General features: G+C 36.5%; 1 protein-coding gene and 1 long non-coding RNA gene across 2 annotated transcripts in view; one reads left to right on the top strand and one right to left on the bottom strand.

The window, feature by feature from the left end:
- LOC118833044 overlaps positions 1-22191 on the top strand; it is a 66217-nt gene that overhangs the window by 33932 nt on the left and 10094 nt on the right. Inside the window, exon 2 of the long non-coding RNA XR_005009268.1 lies at positions 18904-19180. This is a non-coding gene — a long non-coding RNA (uncharacterized LOC118833044). The remainder of the gene's footprint in view (positions 1-18903; positions 19181-22191) is intronic.
- LVRN (laeverin) overlaps positions 9550-22191 on the bottom strand; it is a 41070-nt gene continuing 28428 nt past the window's right edge. Inside the window, exons 15-21 of the mRNA XM_036740404.1 lie at positions 18150-18303; positions 16884-16972; positions 14431-14541; positions 13477-13641; positions 13102-13239; positions 12081-12156; positions 9550-9696 (exon numbers count right to left, since the gene is read on the bottom strand). Coding sequence (XP_036596299.1) covers positions 9550-9696; positions 12081-12156; positions 13102-13239; positions 13477-13641; positions 14431-14541; positions 16884-16972; positions 18150-18303 — 880 coding nt within the window. The remainder of the gene's footprint in view (positions 9697-12080; positions 12157-13101; positions 13240-13476; positions 13642-14430; positions 14542-16883; positions 16973-18149; positions 18304-22191) is intronic.

Below are 22191 nucleotides of genomic sequence, written 5' to 3'. Positions count from 1 at the left end.
ATCCCCCCACCATCTGTGTGCCAAGAGCTCCAGAAGCAGCCACTGCTTCTGCTGGTACTGCCCTGGGGCTGGGGCCAGATCATGCTCCTCTCTCATCTCAGTTGAACAGACCTTTCCTATTGACCTTCTAAGTTGTCTTTGGTGTTTGTGGGTTGGGTAGTCTGGAAACTGCCAGAACTGCCACTGATTCAGTCCCCTGAGGCCTGCTCCACTTTTACTAGGTCTTGGTCTGTGCTGGCATATTTTGTGCTGGACTGTGCCTCTCAGATTGGTGCAACAGACCTTTCCTGTTGACCTCCCAGGTTGTCTTGCGCTGGAAATTTGATTCTCTCTGTCATTTTGTGGGTTCCACTGCTCTAGAACTTGTTTAGAGTAATTTTTTACATGTATTTTGAGGGGTTTGGGAGAGAGTTCAAGCAAGTCCTTGCTTTTACTCCACCATCTTGATTCTGCCCCTGTATTGGCCATCAAGATGGGCTCTTAGCACTTATTCAACCAAGTGCCCTTGAAGAGTTTGGCCTTTGTTTCCTTGATTAAATTGGGAGTCCTGGATAACCTCCTTGCCTCAAGGGAAAGCCTAGTTTACATGGGTTTGAGTGACATGTTTGTGACATCACAGGCTTTTAGACCACGTGGGTTTAAGTCGCATTTTTGTGCCGCTTTTAGGTCACACACATGGGTGAGTCACACGTGTGACTCACTTTGACCCTGAACAAGATATATAAACCCAGAGGTTGGCTTTCTCCCTTGGAGCTCTGAGCCACAGCAGGAGTGGTGCATGACTCTGAGCCAGCCATTGTTATGAGCTCCCCAGCTTTGGAGACAACTCAGATGTTGATGCTTCTCTAGTAACTGTGTATTGTGATTTTGTCAGACGGAAATCTGTCTGTTGATTCATGTTTATTTGCTCTGTTTGTATTTGCTCTGAAGCTCAGGGTGCTGGCTTTTCCCCCTGAGCTGAGTGAATGATATTTGTATGTTGAATTAAAGTAAGATTTTTAACCCCTTAATGTTGCTTTCCTTAATGAAGCAGATCAAAAAAACCCGTGCTTCTAGCATTCTTGTTGTTGGGCTTGTGTTGGTTTTTCACCCCCACAGCAGCTGCTAGCTGAATTGTTGAAAAAGCCCCCAGCATCCAAATTCTTGAAGGAAAAGTTTAATGAATTATAGGAGAAAATAGTAAAACTATACTCATAGAAGACCTCAATTTATCCCTCTCAGACCTAGCTAAATCTAACCACAAAATAAATAAGAAGTCAAGGAGCTAAAATAGAATTTTAGAAAAGGTAGATATGATAGTCATCTGGAGAATACTGGGTGGAAATAGAAAAGAGTATACCTTTTTCTCAGCTGTATGTGACACCTCCACAAAAACTGATTATGTAACAGGGCATAAAGAGTTCACAAACAAATGTAGAAAAGCAGAAATATTAAATGCACCCTTTTCAAACTATAATGCAATAAAAATTACATTCAATAAAGAGCCATAGAAACATAGATTAAAAATAATCTAATACTAAAGAATGAGTGGGTCAAAGGACAAATCATAGAAATAATCAATAATTTCATTAATGAGAATGACAACAATGAAACAACTTACCAAAATTCGTGGGATCCAGCCATAGCATCACTTACGGGAAAAGTAAAATCTCTAAACACTTATTTCAATAAAGGAGAAGAAGAGCAGATGAATAAATTGTACATGCAACTAAAAAAAAAACTAGAAAAAGAACAAATTAAAAATCCCAATTAAACACCGAAATAGAAATCTTGATAATCAAAGGAGAGTGTAATAAAAATTGAAAGTTAAAAAAACCCATCATGCTAATAAATAAAATTGGGGGCTGGTTTTATTTTTTTTAAATAATTAAACTATTGATTAATTTAATTTTCAAAAAAGGAAATCAAATTATTAATATAAAAAAAAGAGAGTAAGTGCACAACTAATGAAGATGAAATTACAGCGATTTTTAGAAGCTATTTTGTCCAATTATAAACCAATAAAGCTGACAACCTAAATGAAATATATGAATGTCTATAAAAATATAAGCTTCTCAGATTAACAGAAGAGGAAACAGAATATTTAAATGACCCTGTCATTGAAAGAAAAATTGCACAAGCCACAAATGAGTTCCCTGGTGGGGGGAACCCCAGGACCAAGTGGATTTACAAGTGAATTTTACCAATGTATTGCCAATATGATATTCACAGTGCTGAGGGCAGCTATGGTGTAGTTCTGAATTGCAAAATATAACAGACTGTCTATATGGAAGACAGAACCAAAACATTTATTCAAACAAACACGAGAAAGCCAAATCCCAACACTGGAAGCCAAATCCATCACAGCAAAAAAGAAATCCATACACAATAACAATGCAGGGGGCACGGCCATTCCCAAGCCTTCCCCCTGCTCCAGCCTTCCCACAAATAAACACTCACAGCTAGCTGCCTGCCTGCTTCCTCTCTTTCCCTCAGCTCTAACTGCTCTGACCAACTTCCTGTTAGTTCTGCTCCACCCTTCCTGCTCCACCCTTTCCTATTCCACCTTTCAGCAAGCTCCTCCCACCACAGGTTTCATGTGACTTAGGCTCCCATGTGACTTAAACAGATCACATGGGCCTATTAATGGATGGGAAAGCTCTTCCCATTAAGCAAAAATACATTAACAATACAACCAAACATTTAAAGGACAATTAATTCTAATACTCTATAAGCTATTTGTAAAAATAGGTAAAGGAGTCCTACCAAATTCCTTCTGTAACACAAATATGGTTTGATGCCAGAACCAGATAAAGCAAAAATAGGGAAAGAAAACCAAAGACCAATTTCCCTAAGAATGTTGATATAAAAAATTAAATACTAGAAGGAAGATTGCAGCAATATATCACAAAGAAAATTTCTTATGACCAGGTTGGATTTGTACCAGGAATGCAGGACTGGTTCAATATAAGGAAAACTTCAAGCATAACTGTAACAGTAACAAAAACAACAAAAATCATATGATTGTACAAATAAACAAAGCAAAATCCTTTGACAAATTACAGTATCCATTCCTATTAAAAACACTAGAAAGCATTAGAGTAAATGGAGCTTTTCTCCAACTAATAACTAGAATCTATCTAAAACGAAGAACAAACTATCTATGATGGGGAAAAACTAGAAGCCTTTCCAATAAAATCAGGGGTAAAACAAGAATATCCATTATCACCATTATTATTCAGTATTATACTAGAAATGCTAGCTAGCTACAGCAATAAGACAAGAAAAAGAAATTGAAGAAATGATAATAGACAATGAGGGATAATACTATTCTTTTTTGCAGATGATATGATGGTATACTTAAGGAACCCTGGAGAGTCAACTAAAAAAACTGATTGAAACAATTAACAACTTTAACAAAATTGCAGGATATAAAATAAACCCATATAAATCATCACCATTTCTATATATTACCAATAAAATCCAGCAGGAAGAGATAGGAAGAGAAATTCCATTTAAAATAACTACAGATAGTATAAAATACTTGGGAATCTACCTGCACAATGTACACAGGAATTACATGAACGCAATTATGAAATGCTTTTCACCCAAAAAAGACAGAGCTAAGCAATTGGAGAAATATCCATTGCTCATAGATATGCTGAGCCAATATAGTAAAAATAACAGTGCTACATAAATTAATTTACTTATTCAGTGTCGTACCAATCAACCAACCAAAGAATTGTTTTCTAGAGCTAGGAAAAAAAGCCATAACGAAATTCATTTGGAGGAACAAAAAGTCAAGACTATCAGGGAATCAATGAAAAAAAATCAAGGAAGGCAGCCTAGCAGTCCAAAATCTCAAACTATACTAGAAAGAAGTAATCATCAAAAACAATCTGGTTGTAGATAAGAGGGCAGCTAGGCGGCACAGTGGATATAGCATTGAGCCTGGACAAGAAGACCCAGGTTCAAATCTGGCCTCAAGACATTAGCTGTGTGACCCTGGGCAAGTCACCCCTGTTTGCCTCAGTTTCCTCCTCTGTAAAATGAGCTGTAAAAGGAAATGGCAAACTGTTCCAGTATCTCTGCCAAGAAAACCCCAAATGGGATCATGAAGAATCAGACCTAACTAACATGCCTAAACAACAACTAGATAAGAGATAAAGTGATTGATCAATGGTCACACACAACGTACTGAAGGAAATGACTACAATTAACTTAATGCTTGATAAACCCAAAGATCCCAGCTATTGGGGAAAGAACTCACTATTTGACAAAAATTAATGGGAAAACTGGAAAGCAGTCTGACAGAAACTAGGCATAGACCAACATCTTACATAATGTATCAAGATTAGCTCCAAACGAGTACATAACTTAGACATGAAGTGTGATATCATAAGCACAATAGGGGAGGATGGAAAAAATTACCTATCAATCTATGGATAAAGGAAGATTTTATGACCAGAGACAGAGAAGATCATAGGAGATAAAATGCATAATTACATTAATTCAAAAAGATTTTGCACAAAGAAAACCAATGCAGCCAAAATTAAAAGGAAAGCAGAAAACTGGAGGAAAATTTTTACAGAAAGTTTCTCAGATAAAGGTCTCATTTCTCACATATATGAAGAAATAAGACAAACTTTTTTAAATAAGAGCTATTCCCCATTTGATAAATGATCTAAGGACATGCACTCAGTTTTAAGAAGAAATCAAAGCCATCAATAGTCATATAAGATATTCTAAATCATTAATAATTAGAAAAATGCAAATTAAAACAACTCTGAGGTACCACCTCATACCCATCATGTTGACTTACATGACAGAAAAGGAAAATAACACATTCTGTAAAAGACATGAAAAATATGTACGCTAATGCATTGGTGGAGTTGTGAACTCACAAGTTGTGAACTGGTCTAATAGTTCTGGAGAACAATTTGGATCTATGCCCAAAGAACTATGTTGTTTGTTGTTCAGTCATTTCAGTCATTTGGAGTTAACTTGGCAAAGATGTTGGAGTGGTTTGCCATTTCCTTTTCCAGTTCATTTCACTGAGGAGCAAACTGATGCCAATAGGGTTAAGTGATTTGACTAGGGTCATGCTAGTAAGTGTCTGAGACCAGATTTGAATTGAGGAAGATGAGTCTTCCTGACTCCAGGTCTGGTTCTCTATTCACAGTACCACCTAACTTCTCAAAAAACTATAAAATTGTGCATATCTCTTCACCCAACAAAACCACTACTAGGTCTGTACCACAAAGGAAAAGGAAAAATACCATATGTACAAAAATATTTACAGCAGTTCTTATGGGGGCAAAGAGTTAGAAATGAAGGGCATACACTTCAGTTGGGGAATGGCGGAACAAGTTGTGGTATATGGTTGCAATGGAATACAATTCTGCTATATGAGAAATGAGGAAAGGGATGGTTTCAGAAAAACCTGGAAAGTAATATATGAACTGAGTCAAACTGAAGTGAGCATAAACAGGAGAACATTGCACACAGTAATAGCAATATTGTAATTATAATAAACTGTGAAAGACTTAGTCTAATTAATGCAGTAGTCCATGGAAAATCCAAAGAACTTGTGATGAAAAATGCTATCCACTTTCAGAGAAAGAACTGATGAACTCTGAGTGCAGATTAAAATTTTTTTTCACTTTATTTTTTGCAACATGGCTAATGTGAATGTTTTACATGACTATGTATGAATAATGGGTATTGTATTTCTTTACTTCTCAATGTATAGGACAGGGGGTAGAGGGTGGGAGAGAATTTGCAACTAAAAATAAAAATTTTTTTAATAGCAAAAAATCATTTTTACAAGATCAAGATGTAGCTAAATAGCATTTTTTTTTCTTAAAAAGACATGATTATTTTTTGTTTTTCAGTTGTTTCAGTCATGTCTGACTCTTTGTGACTCCATTAGGGATTTTCTTGGCAAGAATACTGGAATGGGTCGCCATGTCTTTCTCTAGCTCATTTTAATGATGAGGAACTGAGGCAAACAGGGTTAAGTGATTTGCCCAGGTTCACACAGCTGATAAATATCTGAGGCCAAATTTGAACTCAGGAAGATGCCTTCCTGACTCCAGGCCCAGAACTCTATCCACCACACTATCTAGCTGCCCAAGATTATTTTAGCAAGTTCAATACAGGTCAACACTGACAATGGCAACCAAAAAAAAAAGTTATGATATTAGACTTCATTAAGAAAAAAGAAAGCATACTGTCCAGAATGAGGAAGATGATATTGTGTTCAGTCTTGGTCACACCACACCTAGTGTATAGCATTCAGTTCTGAGAACCATGTTTTAGAAAGAGAAGCACCACAGGAGAGTGACCAGGAATGTGAAAGTCCCCAAGATCATGTCCTGTGACAACTGCTTTAAAGAACTGGGGATATTTATCCTAGAGAAGAGCTAGTTTAATAGTATCATAATAGTTGTCAAATATGCTAAGGGCCATTAATTGAAAAGGAATTAGACACATTCCACTTGGGTCCTAGAAGGCAGAACTTGAAGCAATGGGTAGAAATTATAGAAATTATAGATTTCTGTTCAATGTGAAGGAAAAATTCCTAATAACTTGAGTTATTCCAAAGTTCAATGGTCTGCCAATTCTAACCCTAACCCTAAATGGTCTAACCCTAACCCAAATGCTAATCCTAACCATAGCTTTCCTCTTACTAGAAGTTGTCAAGAAAAAATGCTCACTACCTATTACAGATATTGTAGAGGATATTCTTGTTCAGATACAGACTGGACTAGATGGCCTCTGAGGTCCCTTGCAATTCCACTATTCTGTGTGTTGCTGTTATACAGGGGTGGTGGGGAAGGGGCTGGTGAGCAACCATAGAAGACTTAAAATACTTATCTGCTACTATCTCTATGCAAAAGAGAATGGAAACTCACTTTTGGAATGTGCATGATAATTTGGGATTTCTAGGCTAACAGGCAAACTTTAACCTAAGGACCTGTTCCCTATGCTTTCCTGTTACATGTTCAATATGCCCTTAGTAGAAATATACTCCTCACCATCTTCATGTATAGTTGAGCATGCTGCACATGCTCACCACCTCTTCCATCCTCACCCTTATTACACTCTAAGAGGTAGAAAAGGTTTGAAAGATTGCCTTTTCTTTTTTTATGTAGCTTAGGGATTTGTCTTTAAATATTGAATAGAATTAGCCCGTAAATCTGTTTAGACTGGGAAGGTTCATTTATATCTTGTTCAATTTCTCTTTCTTAGATCAGGTTTTTACTTTCTGTTTTGTTAATTTTGTAATTCATTTTTATAGATATGTTTCTAAGTTTTCAATTTTTTGTCATTTAATTTGACACAATGGTTTTGCACAACTTTTTTTTATTTCCTCTCCATCTATTGTGAAATACCAATCAAATAATACTTTTATTAATTGTGTTACTTTGTTTTTTAGAAGTTTTTAAAAGGTTTTTTAAAAGTTGCACAATTCTGCTTTGCTCATAGAGCAAAGCACCTTCTCCAATGTGGGCACACCATACTAGGTGGTCCTGTGGCAGTGTCTCCCATGTCACACAATCATTTCCGAAGTTCTTAAGAGAGAGTGTCCTTGAATCGCTTCTTCTGACCACCATGTGAATGCTTGCTCTCTGTCAGTTCTCCATAAAAGTCTTTTTGACAAGCATACATATTTGCATGGCCAGGCCACGTGGTGTGTGTGTGTGTGTGTGTGTGTGTGTGTGTGTGTGTGTGTGTAATATATTTATGTATAATATACAAAGACTAATTACTATTTTTATTCACTATCCTATTTTATTGGGTATAACTAACTTATTAAATTTAATAACTAATGAACTAGACTGATGATCTATACTTAAAGTAAAATGCACAATGCAAGATCATTTGATTTATGGGAGGCAGCATGATAGTAGATAGAGGGTAGGACTTGAATCCAGAAAGACCTAGTTTCATATCCTCCCTCTGACACTTCTTAGCTGTATGAGCCTAGGTAAGTCATTTAACTTTTCTAAGGACCAATTCCTTCACCTGTAAAGTGAGCAAATTGGACTAGAAGGCCTCTAAAGTCCCTTCTGAAACTCCATCTTTGTTACCTATTTGTATTCAATTTGGCCAGGTAAAAAACAGTTAAAACATTTCTGATTACGTATCTTCTTCAAGTCCCTGAACACAGAATTGCCTAGGTAACCGATAGGTTAAGTGATTTGCCCAGTCACACAACTAGGACGTGGCAGAGACAAGAGACTTAGATCTAGGGCTTCCCAACTCAACAGGCAGCCCCTCATCCAATACATCACACTGCCTCATGTGGCTGTTTATACATTTATCCCATACATGTATGTTTATAGTTGGGTGGGAAGTGGGGATAGGGGGTTGTACTACTTTAATATATTGCTTTATCCTGAAGACAGGCCCAAATCTTCCCATCCTTCTTGATGATTTCTGTTGTCCATACATCTTTATTGAAAAAGTTTGTCCCTACTGTTGAATACACAAATAATGACCCAGTGCCCCATGGTCTCCGTTTAGTGTTATTCCTGGAAACAGCTTTTTCTTGGGGTACCTCTAGAGACACCAAGAATTCGGTAATGAAATGGAGTATAGACCTATGGGCAGAGGGTAAGAGGTGTGCTCTTTGAAAAAAAAAATTAAGTCCTTTAACATTAAGCACTCACTACATTCGCTCTACTAGGGGTGAAGGTAGGGAGGATAATGATGAACCAAACAACTTCCTTTCCTACCTTTAAAGAAGCTAAATTAAAATATGCATCTATATCTCTCAATGGATATCTCTCTTTCAATACACACATACAAACACACACAGACACACAGACACACACACACACACACACACACCCCTTTGATGCTTTCTTCCCCAGTTTTGCTTCCTTTTTCCTTCTGGCATCTCTGACTAGGAGTCAATGTTATACAACATTGTCATATTATTGCTTCTAGCATTGTTCTTAGGAGACATCTAGATCACTTACCCGCCCTAAAGACTGTAGACATTTCCCTATAGAAAATAATGTACTTTTCATTAGTGCCAATCCAATGTTTTAAAATTCCAGTGAAACTAAGAACAGAAGAGAGCAGACCATCTTAGATTCATTTTAAAAATCTTTTAAAAACATTCGATTTTATTGCAGATGAAAATCTTCCCTGAAATCACCACTGAATGAAACAATGGTTTTCTTGTCCCTTTCATTAATAAAATCATTACTGTACCCTGAGCTAGAGGATGCCAAATCCAAAATAGGCTTCTTTGGTTTGGGCTCTTTAGAGTCTATGATTCCTTTTTTAAAAAATCTCTAAAAAAAATTCTGCAAGTTTATTGTGAATGAGAATCTTCCCTGAAATCACCACAGAACAAAACATTTTTTCCTGGCTTCTTTGTTGATAAAATCATTAGCATACTGTATGTAGGATTCCAAATCCAAAAGAGGATTGTTTGGTTGAGAGCAGGAAAGGTGGACTCTTCCAAGACTCAATATGATGTGTAGTCACACTTTAACCGCAGAACATTGCCTAATAAAAATGGAAGCTAACCACTTTGTGGATTACAAAGGGTTAATCAGCCATATTTTTCTTTAGCCAGTTAGCGATCTGAGCAATCTTCCTGTCATTTTGCTTATTACGCTCCATTTCTTTGTGTAGGTGTGTATGAAGCACATTCGTGATTTTCTCTCCTAGCATGTTACCGAAAAGTTGCTGTAACTAGAAGAGAAAATACAATCAGTCAGTAATCTCAATCGATTTTTCCTACTCGGCATAGAAGGAAGAAAATGAGTATTTATTAGGCACCTGTTATACACAAGGAACTGTGCTAAATGTTTTAATTATTAATTATTATATCATTTAACAACCTTGGGAGGTAGATGCTTTTATTATTCCCGTTTTTACAGTTAAGGAAACTGAAGCAGACAGAGGTTAACTGACTTGCCCCAGGTCACACAGCTAGTAAGCATCTGAGGCTAAATTAGAACTTGGCCCAGTACTCTATTTACTGTGGCACTTAGATGCTTCACTTAAATCCAATTCATGAGCAAGTCAAGACATCACCCTCATGATCCTCTTTGAGAACAAAGGATGAACAGCAATGGGCTGGCGTGACAATAGTGCTTGAGAGTCATAGTGACTCATTGGAAGGATGAACCAGCCAGGGAAGGCCAGTCAGCTGTTGGCTAAGTGGTAAAACGTAGTTGAAACAAACAGAACAGTGGGAGGGGCCTTCTGCTATCTGACCATCCTGTGCTAAGGGCAAAAACCAGGCATGATGATGCTTGAAGCAAGTGAGTAAACAGCATCTCCCCAGAAAGCAAGCAGAAGATGGAAGACCCTACTGTCACCAAAGTTCACCATCTTTTCATGCTACTGGGACTTTCCCTATCCATGTTCATTTGGGAAGGGAAACTGATGCTCAGGGGAGGAGAAAGAACCCTAAGTATAACCATTCTTTTCCAGACTAAGGCTTAGATGCAAACCCCATTTTTATTCTTTACCTGTTGTAATAAATATGCCTTATGTTCAAATTTTATTAAGAGCTTTTTGCTTTTTGAGAATAGCTAACATTTATATTATGTATTATCTATATTATCTACATATTATATATATCACATCACATTACATTATACTATATTATACTATACCACATTATATTACATTATAATTATATTATATATTATAATTATATTATACTATATAGATTTGCAAAGCACATCTGTTGTCTCATTTGATCTCCAAACTTGTGAGTTAGGTGCTGTTATTATCATTTAATTATGAGCAAACTGTCTTGGTCAGAGTCACACAACTAGTAAGAGTCTGAGACAGGATTTGAGCCTTCTTGACCCCAGGTCCAGCACATTCTCCACTGGGCCACCTCGCCCAGTTTAGCTCCCTAGAGGTGAACTAAAAACAAGACAAACCCAGGTAGAGATAGACAATTACTGGCTAGAGCAAACACATGAAATTGATTATTACTCAAGAGAAGCTCCTTAAGAATAAGCTTGTGCTTACTCTATTATTATCACATGTTATATTTTGGAGAAGGAAATAGCAAACCACTCCAGTATCTTTGCCAAGAAAACCCTATGGACAAAGTCCACGAGGTGGACGTGAACAAACAAAGCAACAAAATTTTAATATAAACATAGAACTACTTTTGCTTCCATTTTCCCTAGCAAGGATAATTACCTTCAGCCTAGAAAGGCAAATGCCAACCTATACATTAATAGAGAGAATTTCCTCACTTACAAGCTAATGAAATCACAGAGCTGGTCTCTATTCTATTTCCAGGGAATGTAAATACATTCAAGTTGCAACTATAGCCAAAGCTCTCAGAACATAGAGAGCCCTTATTTTATTTAGATCTATGGTATAATAAATAACAATTATAATCACTTTTCTGGCAGGGATAATAGTGCCACTGAGGTCACAAACATTTTGGAATATCACAATATTCATGTTTTTGAGAGTCAGTGTAGTGTTCTAGAAAGAGTTCTAGATTTAGAGTAAGGAGAGATTTGGGTTTGAATTTTGCTTCCAACACTTAACCAGTTCTGATTAGGCACAAGGGACAACCTCTCGGGCTCAGTTTCCTTGTGTGTAAAATGGGGATAAAAATACCTTTAGTATTTAACCTCACAAGATGCTACAAGTGTCTGTTAATATGCAACTTGCACCATTTAAAAAGATGTAAAATCTAAGTCTCCAAATAGCCACCAAATGAGGATCGGTGCCTGGCACATAGTAGGTGCTTAATAAATGCTTATTTCCTTCCTTTTCCTTCCACATCCTATTTCACAGTTCACGTATTTCTCAGACAGCTAGGTGGCCTCGGTGAATAGAGTTGGAGACTTGGAGTCAGGAAGATCTGAGTTCAAATCAAACCCACTCTGTGATCCTGGCCAAATTACTTTTTTCATCTATAGACAGAGATAATAATGGCACCTACCTCCCAAGACTGTTAGGAGGAGAAAATGAGATATTATGTGATATTCTACACACACACGCACACACACACACACAGTGCTTCGCAAACATTTAATTGTTTTATAAACATTATTACTGTTGCCATTCTTAGTATTATTCAAGATACTTACTTCATGGATCTGTGCATTTGTGGATATAGGTTTTGCAAGAATATGTGCTAGATAGAATACATTTTCTTTCCCAAACCTACAAAGCAATGAGATTTCATTCAGCAACAGGGAAAATTACATTTTACTTAGCATGTGTGTGATAAAAGTAAACCTTCAGTTCATCCTCATCTTCCAAAGAAGTATATCCCTTATCAACTTCCCTATGGATGCAGTACTATTCACATGTGAACTTCTAAGGTTTTGATTTATCATAAAGATCATTTATAAGAGAAAAAACATTATTTACTTAAAAATCAATTTTCCCTTTCATTTGAAATTCTGGTTTCCCTTTTCTCTCTTTTTAAGTTTTTTTTTAAAATGTACTGCCTCTAGTAGTGCCCAAACACACAGATTTGCTTCACCCCAGATTTGTGGGTTCAGTTTACTAGGGAGATGTCAAAATTTGGCTTGAATGGTAAACCAGGAGTATAGAGTCTCCCACACTTGGAAACCTGTGTAGAGATTGGTTGTGGTGAACTGAGCCTCCCACCCCTTTGGGTCATAAAATCCTGCTGCCAAACTTTTACACAGAAATACCCACTAACTTGCATGTTTGTGACACTTTTTCTGTTTTCTAAAATTTTCTAAAAGTTTTCTGAATTTTTAAATTTAAAAATAAAAATTTTCTAAAAATTATAATTTACAAAGCAATGCATTTGCTTTTAAACCACCTAACAAAGAATACCTTTTCTCTTCACAATCATCCAGACCTGAAAAATCCACTGACAAATACCTGCTAAGCCCCCAAAGCATGGTGTAGGGCATGTTAAGTCCACATCACAAAGAATAAAGAGTCAGAGGCAAAAAAAAAAGCACTTTCTCCTTTCTCATGCTGCTAATATGTGGTGTGATAGGATAAGAGAGTCCCAAATTTTTCTCTCATCATTTCAAAGGATTTCTGGGACCACTCTAAACCAGAGTAGAGCTTCCCACATGAAACCAATGACCCAAAAAATGTAGAACCTACTAATTCCAAACTTACTTTTCCATTACAGCTTGCCAGTTGTTGACTAAAAAGTCCTTGACTACAAGCCGGCCAACTTCAGTTGCTGCCACATTTTGAATGACTTTTGCCGAGTCAGAACCGAACAAATTTGCATTCAAAGCATATTCCATATACCTGTCAAACATGCACATAAAAAATTCAAAACAAATCCTAAGTATTTTGTTTAAATACATGGAATTTGTTGTGGAATTTTAAAATTCCAAAATGTACTGCATCTGGTAGTGCCCAAACACAGATTTGCTTCACCCCAGATTTCACGGGTTCAATTTTTTTTCCTTTTTGGTAAGTGGGATGATGTTACTAAAATAAATTTTTCCCTTAGGAACCTTTAAATAAACTGACGATAATCACCTGTAAAGTATCCATGGCTCTTTGCTGCAGGACAATGAACGTATTATTCCATCCCTATTGCCTTCAGATTTGTTTTCACAAACGTTCAACAAAAAGTCCCATTCTCTATCGCTTCCCATGGCAATACCGTAACACATCACTTCATATGTAATGAGATTAGAATTTCTGTAAAATACAATACACAACGTATCTCATAATTATTTGCTTCCATAAGTTGTCATGGGGTTGACATTACAGTGAGATGAAAAAAGTTAAGTTAGAAAGGACAGGGTCTAGAGAAGGTTTAGAATTATCATTTGAAAGTAAGAGAATCAATGAAATATAGGGTTTAGAAATCAAGTTGGTGTTTAAGAAACATTTTAAGCCAGATCTGTATAGCACAAAAGAAGAAAAATAGCAAATAAATGGTAAGAAAAGGCGCTAGAAAGTCTCTTAGAATAATCTAGGTAAAAACAAAAGCCAAACATTGCCTGTCTAAATAAATATAAATATAAGTATATATTTATGAAGGTTGATTATTTATATTGTTTATATATTAATAGCATTTTTTGTGTCTAATCGCTCATGGCACAGTGTCAAATTCTGAAGAAGGAACATTGTCCTTTGGAAGACTATAATCACAGACCAAAACATTGATGCAAGCAGATAGTAATGAAGGCACTGGGATCAACCCAATTACGTCAGTATACAAATTAACGCAAAGAATATTAGTTGGAGACAAGGAAGAATACTAACTGGGAGATGGATAATTCATTGGCTCATTTCCAAATTTCCATATCCTGTATCCTGTAACACTAGTTTAAAATGGAGTTTCAGAAAGGAGAGAAGGCAATAAGGGTTAGCCAAATGAAAAGAGAATAAATAAATTACAGGGCTGAGGAATCAAAAAAATAAGTATAATGGAATGTGTCAAGTAGCACAAACATGTAGGAGAAATTACATTATTACTCTTACTTAATGATCTCTGAATGATTCATCCACTTTGAGAACATTTCCTTTGACAGCTGTAGACAGTCTTCAAGTCCCAACCAACATGCTGCTCCAAATACACTTCTCAGGGATAGTCTTAAAAGAAAAGCCCAAGAAAAACAGTTTATTTTGCATTACTAAGTTCTCCTTTCAACTAAGAATGCAATTTAATAAAAGGATGAACAATTCCAAATAGCCTTCTAATAACATCAATGTCAAGAAAAAAAGAAACAGACTTATGAATAAGAAATGTGGTGAGGATTTGGGTGAATATTTGCTGAGGGACTCTGGAACACCAAAAACAAAAAACAAAAGACTAGCAGTTTTTATAAGTTTTGTAAGTCCCTTCCCAAACAGTCCACATCTTTTGTTAGTTCAGTTTCCCTCCCCTTAAAAAATGAATTATATATATCTGAGACAATATTCTAAAAACTAAAGTCCTTTTATACTTTACTTAAAACTGAGTTTTATTCTTTTTTTTTCTCGGTCAAATTTAGAGGTTTTAAGGAGAATGGGAACATGAAAGGGAACCTAAAAGTAAGTGTTCAGCAAAGTCACTAATACTACACTCACCACTAGAGCCCATGTTGGCCTGACATGATTCACTCCTTTTGAAGTCTATTCAGTGCAAAGAAATGAATGTTCAGAGCCACATACAGAGCGCTTCTTTCTGCCTGAGCATGCGCAAGAGAGTGAATCCAGTCTCCTTTTCCTGTCTCCCCCATTCCTTATCCAGAATGGATGACCAATGTAGGATATGTAGCCTGACTTCCCAGCTCTTTTTGGGAGGGGAGGAGCGGCAGGGCAAAGAATCGGCCATGGGAAAATGGACTTTTTCAGTTCATTTAAACAACATAGATTTCAACTAACAGTGGAAATAGTGCTAAATTGGAGTCAGAGGACCGGAGTTCACATCCCGCCTTGGCTACTTATTACTATCTAAATTTGTATGACCCTGAGCGAATCACAATCTCTCTGGACCTGTCATCTGTAAGATGGTAGCGATATACTAGGTGGTTTGTAAAATCCCTTTCGGCTCTAAATCGATGGTCCTATAATCTTTGCTTACTTCTCACCATTTCCCCTTCAAAATCACTGACGTACATACTCTCTCACATATAAGCCTTGCCTTCTTCTACCAACCTCACCTTTTACCCACTGTATCACTTTGCCATGAACCCATACTCTAGTACCACATTTAAGATAGAGATGTGGGGCAAAGCAAAATATCTAAGGAGATAGGTCTTCTTGACTCCAGTCCCAATGCTCTAGCCACTGTGCCACCTCTAACATTCAATATTCATAAGAATTATGCTCTACCAGATTATATGTACAGATGTTGTCATTGAATGGAAAATTTACGTATGTGTATCTATATTGATATTGATATTTACATGTCTCAAGTATCCATGTAGATGAACGTAAATATGAATATCCCTCACCTGTGCCTTTGAGGGATATCAATGTAGATATAAATACACATACACATGCACACACATCTGTGAGAGAGGGAGGGAGAGTCTCTTTTATATCTACACATTCCATTCCCTAGTCCTAACCATAAATGTAAGCAACAAATTTCACACATATAGGACATTGGTCATGCAATGCCAGAGAAAAAGAATGTGAGTGGCTTAACAGGGCAAAAAAGAGGGAATTAGGTGAAGTTTGTCTTCAGTAGCTCCTTTTGGCCTTCTCCTTCAGTATCCATCTTCACACATGGTGACCCCCATCTTACTTTTTTTCCAGACTACTGATATCTTAAGGTTCTATCCATTTTTTTTTTGCTTTGACCTATCCAAATACCATTTTTTTTTGGAGGCAAGGAGGCAGGGCAATTGGAGTTAAGTGACTTGCCCAAGGTCACACAACTAGTAAGTGTGTCAAGTGCCTGACGCGGGATTTGAATTTACATCCTCCTGACTCCAGGGCCGGTGCTCTACTCATTGCGCCACCTAGCGGCCCCCCCCAATACCTCTCAAAAGAGCAGATAAACTTACTTATGTTAAAGTATAAATGTAATGTGTATAAACTTCCTAGAGTTATTTTCATAAGAACAGAATTTTAAGTATCGAGGATAAGCAAGGGATTTTTTATTGGTGTTGTTTGCTTTTGAACCTACCAAGCATTTAAAATCCCACTAAAGAGTCTGGTTCTGTTCCACACGATTCATCCCTACTACTTGAAAAACAACTTGGAGAGTATATGCTTCTGGCTGTGATTCAATAGTCCAAGGTTTATGTGTGTAGAACACCACACTTTTATATGTATATGTTTATCTCCAAAACTATACATTTTCAGGCTTCTCCCCCAATAAGAACGCTTCTCTGGATGAGTATCAATGAATCTCTCTATTACATATATATGTACTGTATGGGCTGCCTGTTCAAATCAATCACTTCATTCAATCACCTATCATCTATTATTAAAATACTTACATAGCCATAATGTCATCTTCTAAGTTATTTTCACGAATTTTGGTTGAGTAAATACGCCACATTGGAGTAATTCTCTTTAATAAATATTTCTAAAATGACACAAGAAAACATATTACCACTAACAACCAAAACTGAAGTTGCCTAAAGTTACCCTTTTACCAAAAAAGTGATGGCCAGATAATTAAAAGTTTGCGCTTTTTTTCAGACATTTCTATATAATGTGTTAAGTAATCAAAACGGTTCAAATGTTCTTTCCAATATGTCCTCCATCATGATACTTCCGTGCTAAGGAGACTAAATTGAATAACTTTCTCTAAAACTGGGATACTCTAAAAAGGGAATTGTTTCTACAAACTCCTACCTTCTACAGTAAGCTTTTCCTAATCCCTCTTAATCCTAGTGCCTTCCCTCTGGGGATTATGTCCCATTCATCCTTTCTGTTACCTGTTTATACATAGTTGTCTCTCCTTTTAGATTCTGTGCCCCTTAAGAGCAGAGACTGTCTTGTGCCTTCCTTTGTGTCTAACACAGTGCCTGGCACATAGTAGGTACTTAATAAAAATTTACTGACTCACTGACTGGCATTAACTTCTCCATCCCTATCGGATTCTCCACTAAATAAAAGCACTTCCTTATTGATCATAGATAAAGCCAGTTAAGAAGCTTATACTTATTAAACAGTCTGGGAGTCATCTTGAGACAAGAGAAAGGAAATTGTTTTTATAACTGTTGGGCTTATAGTTCTTTGTTCACAGTCTAAACACTTTGATCTATGAGCCTAATTCTTAAAAGCAAATTAAGTGGACTCCAAGAAAAGCAAAACATTAGAAACTGTTAATGAAATAACTAATTGTAATTCTCTTGTTAGAAAATATGGTAGAAAATTTTGGACTTTAGTTTTAAGAGACAGTTAGCAATCTTTAGTATTCTACATCTAGCTCTAAGGGAAATGATATCCTACTACATGTATGGCTTTAAGGGGTATAATCTAAGACATGTGTCAGGACACCAAGTTCCCAGAATGTCCACCTTTCAATAATAGCCCTCCCATATTTTCCACTCAAATTAGTCCTCTACCAAAGTTGTGGTTTTTTTGGGGGGGGGGTGGGGTGGGATGGGGGGTGGTGGTGGTGGTTATTTAGCTTTGGTGGAGCCTATTAGAATTGAGAAATACTGAACCACAAGTCACCTTGAGAATGACCAGCCACAAACATGCCAGCTGGAGTAGAGGAAGAAAACTGTTAATGCGTATCAAAGAATTGTTACCTTAAATAAGGGATATATATCGTGGTTATTCAAATTGACAAAGATATCAGAAGTTAGTAGGTTTTGCAAAACTGTATCCCACACTATGACTTCTTCTTCTTTGGCAAGGTACTTGGTTAAATCAAGGACAGTTTCAATTTCAATATAATCATTCCTGTTTTGTTTAGGAAAAAAAAAGCAGCTTGTTAAACGAGTTAAATATTTTCCTCCCACATTTTGTCAATACCTCTATCAAGTAAGATAAAATAGGTAAAGCACTTTATAAACTTTAGATTATATATATTGTTATCATGTCTAAATAATTTAAAAAGCCAGAACTTAAAGGTAAAAAATTAGGGGCAAAATATAACTCAAATATTGTTGACATGTTTTCTATTTCAATTTTTTACTTAGGATGTCAAAATTCTTAGAAATACAGAAAATTCCAGTCCAATATCACATTAATCAATAAGAACCTCCTTATTCCTGAACTAATCATATTTCCCTTAATAATCATAGATGAAAATCACATATACCTTTAAGGTTTTCAAAACACATTTACATACATATTTTCTTTTGAGCCCCCCAGCAACAACCTGTGAAATGAGTACTTTAACACTCCAGGAGAGGTCCCTTCACCACACAGGTCACAACTCCTTTGTACATTAGCAGAGGTTGCATATGTTGCTGCAGCCAAAAAACGTCATCATGTGGTAGGGAAAATTCTGGAGAATGAATCTCTCTGAACTTAACTTGATTTGTTCTCTGTTGACAGACAAGCACCTCCTTGTTGGGCCTCAAAATGAAGACTTTCCATTTTAAAGAATCATGGAATCTTACAAGTTGGTTTCAGCATGTGTCATCTAGTCCAATTCATATCTGAGCAGGATGACCCTCTATGACATCCCTGACAAATAGTCGTCTGCATTCCAAATGGTTCATTCTACATTTTAATAGTCTCATCAGGAATGATGACGATGATGATGACTGTCATTTCTACAGCACCTTAAATTTGCAAATATTCTCTCACTTGATCCCTACAACACTGGGAGGTAGGTGGCGTTATTCCCATTTTGCAGTTGAGAGAGCTGAGGCAGACAGAGGAGAAATGACTTGCCCAAACACACAGCCAGTGTTTGAAGCGGGATTTGAACATAAGTCTTTCTGACTTCAGGTCTAGCACTCTGTGCACTTGTGGATATCTTACCTTACACTGGATTGAAATCTTCCTTGATGAGATATCTACCCACAGCTCTTATTTCTGCTCTTTTGAGTCAACCAAAAAAGTAATTCATCATCCAAATCCAAGGTGGATGATTAAAATAGTGGTGATATCAAGGAAAATAAGATTGTTAGGCATTTTTAGGAAAAAATTGATGAATTCAATTGTGAACATATACAATTGAATCATCTTTATATAGTGTAAACGAACCCTAGTAAAAACTGATCATAATGGATACTTTTTCAGATATGTCGCTACAGTCTTTTTGCTAGGATTTTATTGAAAATTTTTGAATTGATATTCAATACTGATATAATCTATAGTTTAGAAGGGTTTTTTTGGTTTTGTTTGTAAAAGAATTTAGTGGAGTGCTTTCTTAATATTTGAAAGTGATTCATCTAAATATATCCATTATTCTTTAAAAGTATGATTGAATTTGATTATACATCCATTTGGACCAAGATTATTGTTTTTGTCCCCCCACCCCCTTTCGTAGTTTCTTATGCCTAATTTTAGTTGGCACATTTCAGAAAGAACACTGACAGCCTGGAGGGTATTCAGAGGGAGAGGATAAAGATGTTGAGAGAACTTGAAACAAGGACTATCTGCAAGAACTAGGGCATTTAGCCTAAAGAAGAGAAGCCTGAAGCAGAAAGTGAAAATAATCTTCAGTTGATGTATTGGAAAAGAGATGAGACTTTTTCTGCTTAATGCTGGAAAAGAAAACTAAAAGCAGCAGATGGGAGAGGCAGACTTTGAATCAAAGAAAAACTTCTTGGAGTTTATAGCTAAACCAATGTGGAATGAGATGCCTGAGGAGTTAGTGAATGCTTTTCACTAAAGGTCTTCAAAAGAAGCTGGATGATTATGCCTAAATAAGAGATAAAGAAGATTATATGAAGCAAAAATAGATAACTCTAATTCTTTGAAACTAAAAAGGTTTTGCCCAAACAAAACTAATGCAGCGAAAATTAGAAGGAAGACAAGAAACCCAGAGGGTTTCTAATAAAGGCCTCATTTCTCAAATATCAGAACTGGGCCAAATTTATAAAAGTAAGGGCCATTCCCTGGTTTATAAATGGCCAAAGGATACAAACAGGAAGTTTTCAGAAGAAAAAAAAAATCAAAGCTATCAATAGTTGCATAAAAAATGCTCTAAATCACTATTGATTAGAGATATACAAATTAAAACCACTCTGAGATACTGCCTTAAACCTATCATACTGGCTGACATAATAGAAAAGATGACAGATGCTGGAGGGGATGTGAAAAAATCGGGACACTGATGCACTGTTGGTGTAGTTGTGAACTAGTCCAACTATTGTGGAAAACAATTTCAAACTATACCCAAAAGGCTATAAAACCGTACATACCCTTTGACCCAACAATGACACTACTAGGTTCAAAGAGTTCAAAGAAAAGGTAAAAGAAGCTATTTGTACAAAAATATTTATAGCAGCTCTTCTTGTGGTGGCAAAAAATTGGAAATTCAGGGGATGCCCATCAATTAGGAAATGGCTAAACAAATTGTGGTATATGATTATGATGGAATACTATTGTGCTATAATAAATGATAAGTAAGATGGTTTCAGAAAAACCTGAGAAGACATGTGAATTGATGTAAAGTGAAATGAGCAGAACCAGGACAACATTCTATATAGTAACAGTAATATTCTAAGTCTAATCAACTGTGAAAGACTTAGCTACTCTGATAAAGACAATGATCCAAGACAATTCCAAAATACCTGTGATGAAGAATGCTCACCTGCTCCAGAGAGAAACTGATGAAGTCTAAGTGCAAATTGAAGCATACTTTTCTTTAATTTTCTTCATCTTTATTATGTATTTTCTTTTGTAACATGGCTAATAGGGAAATGTGTTTTGCATGACTTCATATGCATAATCAATATAAAATTGCTTGCCTTCTCATGGAAGGGGGAGGGAAGAAGAGAATTTAGAATTCAACATTTGAAAAAATGATTATTTTAAAAATTTTACATGTAATTGGGAGATATTTAACAAAATAAATTTGTTGCTCTTGTTGTGTCTGAGGCCATATTTGAACTCAGGAAGAGGAGTCTTTCTGACTTCAGACCCAGCACTCTCTCTACTGCTATCCAATGAAATGAACAAAAATACTTTTTAAAAACAAGGTGCTGGATGAGCTCTTATTCTCATTGTTATAGATGGGATTCATCCTTTGGGTAGAGGTTGAACCAAGTAGTCTCTAGGTTCCCTTCCAGTTTTCACTTTGTTAGAGTCTATGAACCAGCAAAAGACACAATAGAAAGAAGTCAGAGAGATAGGAGGAAAGTCAGGATAGCAGAGTGTCAAGAAAGCCAAGGGAGGTATAATTAGGAACAATATCCTAACCCTTCCCTTCAGGCAAGTTAGGCTAGTTTTCCTTTTAAAGGTCCTTGGGATGTGGTTGACTTGGGGGAACTAAAGGTTTGAACTGATGATGTTACTTCCTCAGGCAGCCATTAGGAGCTCCATGCATTCTCTGATACTAGGCAGGTACATCACCATAGCAATGTCTATCCTTGTCTAATATTCTTCTCCAGCTAGGGATAAGGAAATTTGGTTTTTTGTTAACTGTTGAATGACCTACAAGTGTCTCATTTTGTACTAATATCAAACCTAAACTATTAGGAGAATGGCCTGAGTCAGGCCCAGCCTAGAAAAAGAGAAAACAGTTTCAAGTAGAGGGCTCAAATGTTGGCCCTGCAGAACGGATAAGGAAATGTACCTCCCTTCTTTCATTTGAGATGTAGGGCGCTATGGGCATGGGATGTTGCTAGTGCTGTCAGACTGATCCATGTGTCTTAATTTTCTTTTCTT

This window comes from Trichosurus vulpecula, chromosome 1 (assembly GCF_011100635.1).
Source record: "Trichosurus vulpecula isolate mTriVul1 chromosome 1, mTriVul1.pri, whole genome shotgun sequence".
NCBI lineage: Eukaryota > Metazoa > Chordata > Mammalia > Diprotodontia > Phalangeridae > Trichosurus > Trichosurus vulpecula.
Note: the sequence above shows the minus strand (reverse complement) of the source record. Positions and strands in the feature narration are given on the sequence as shown.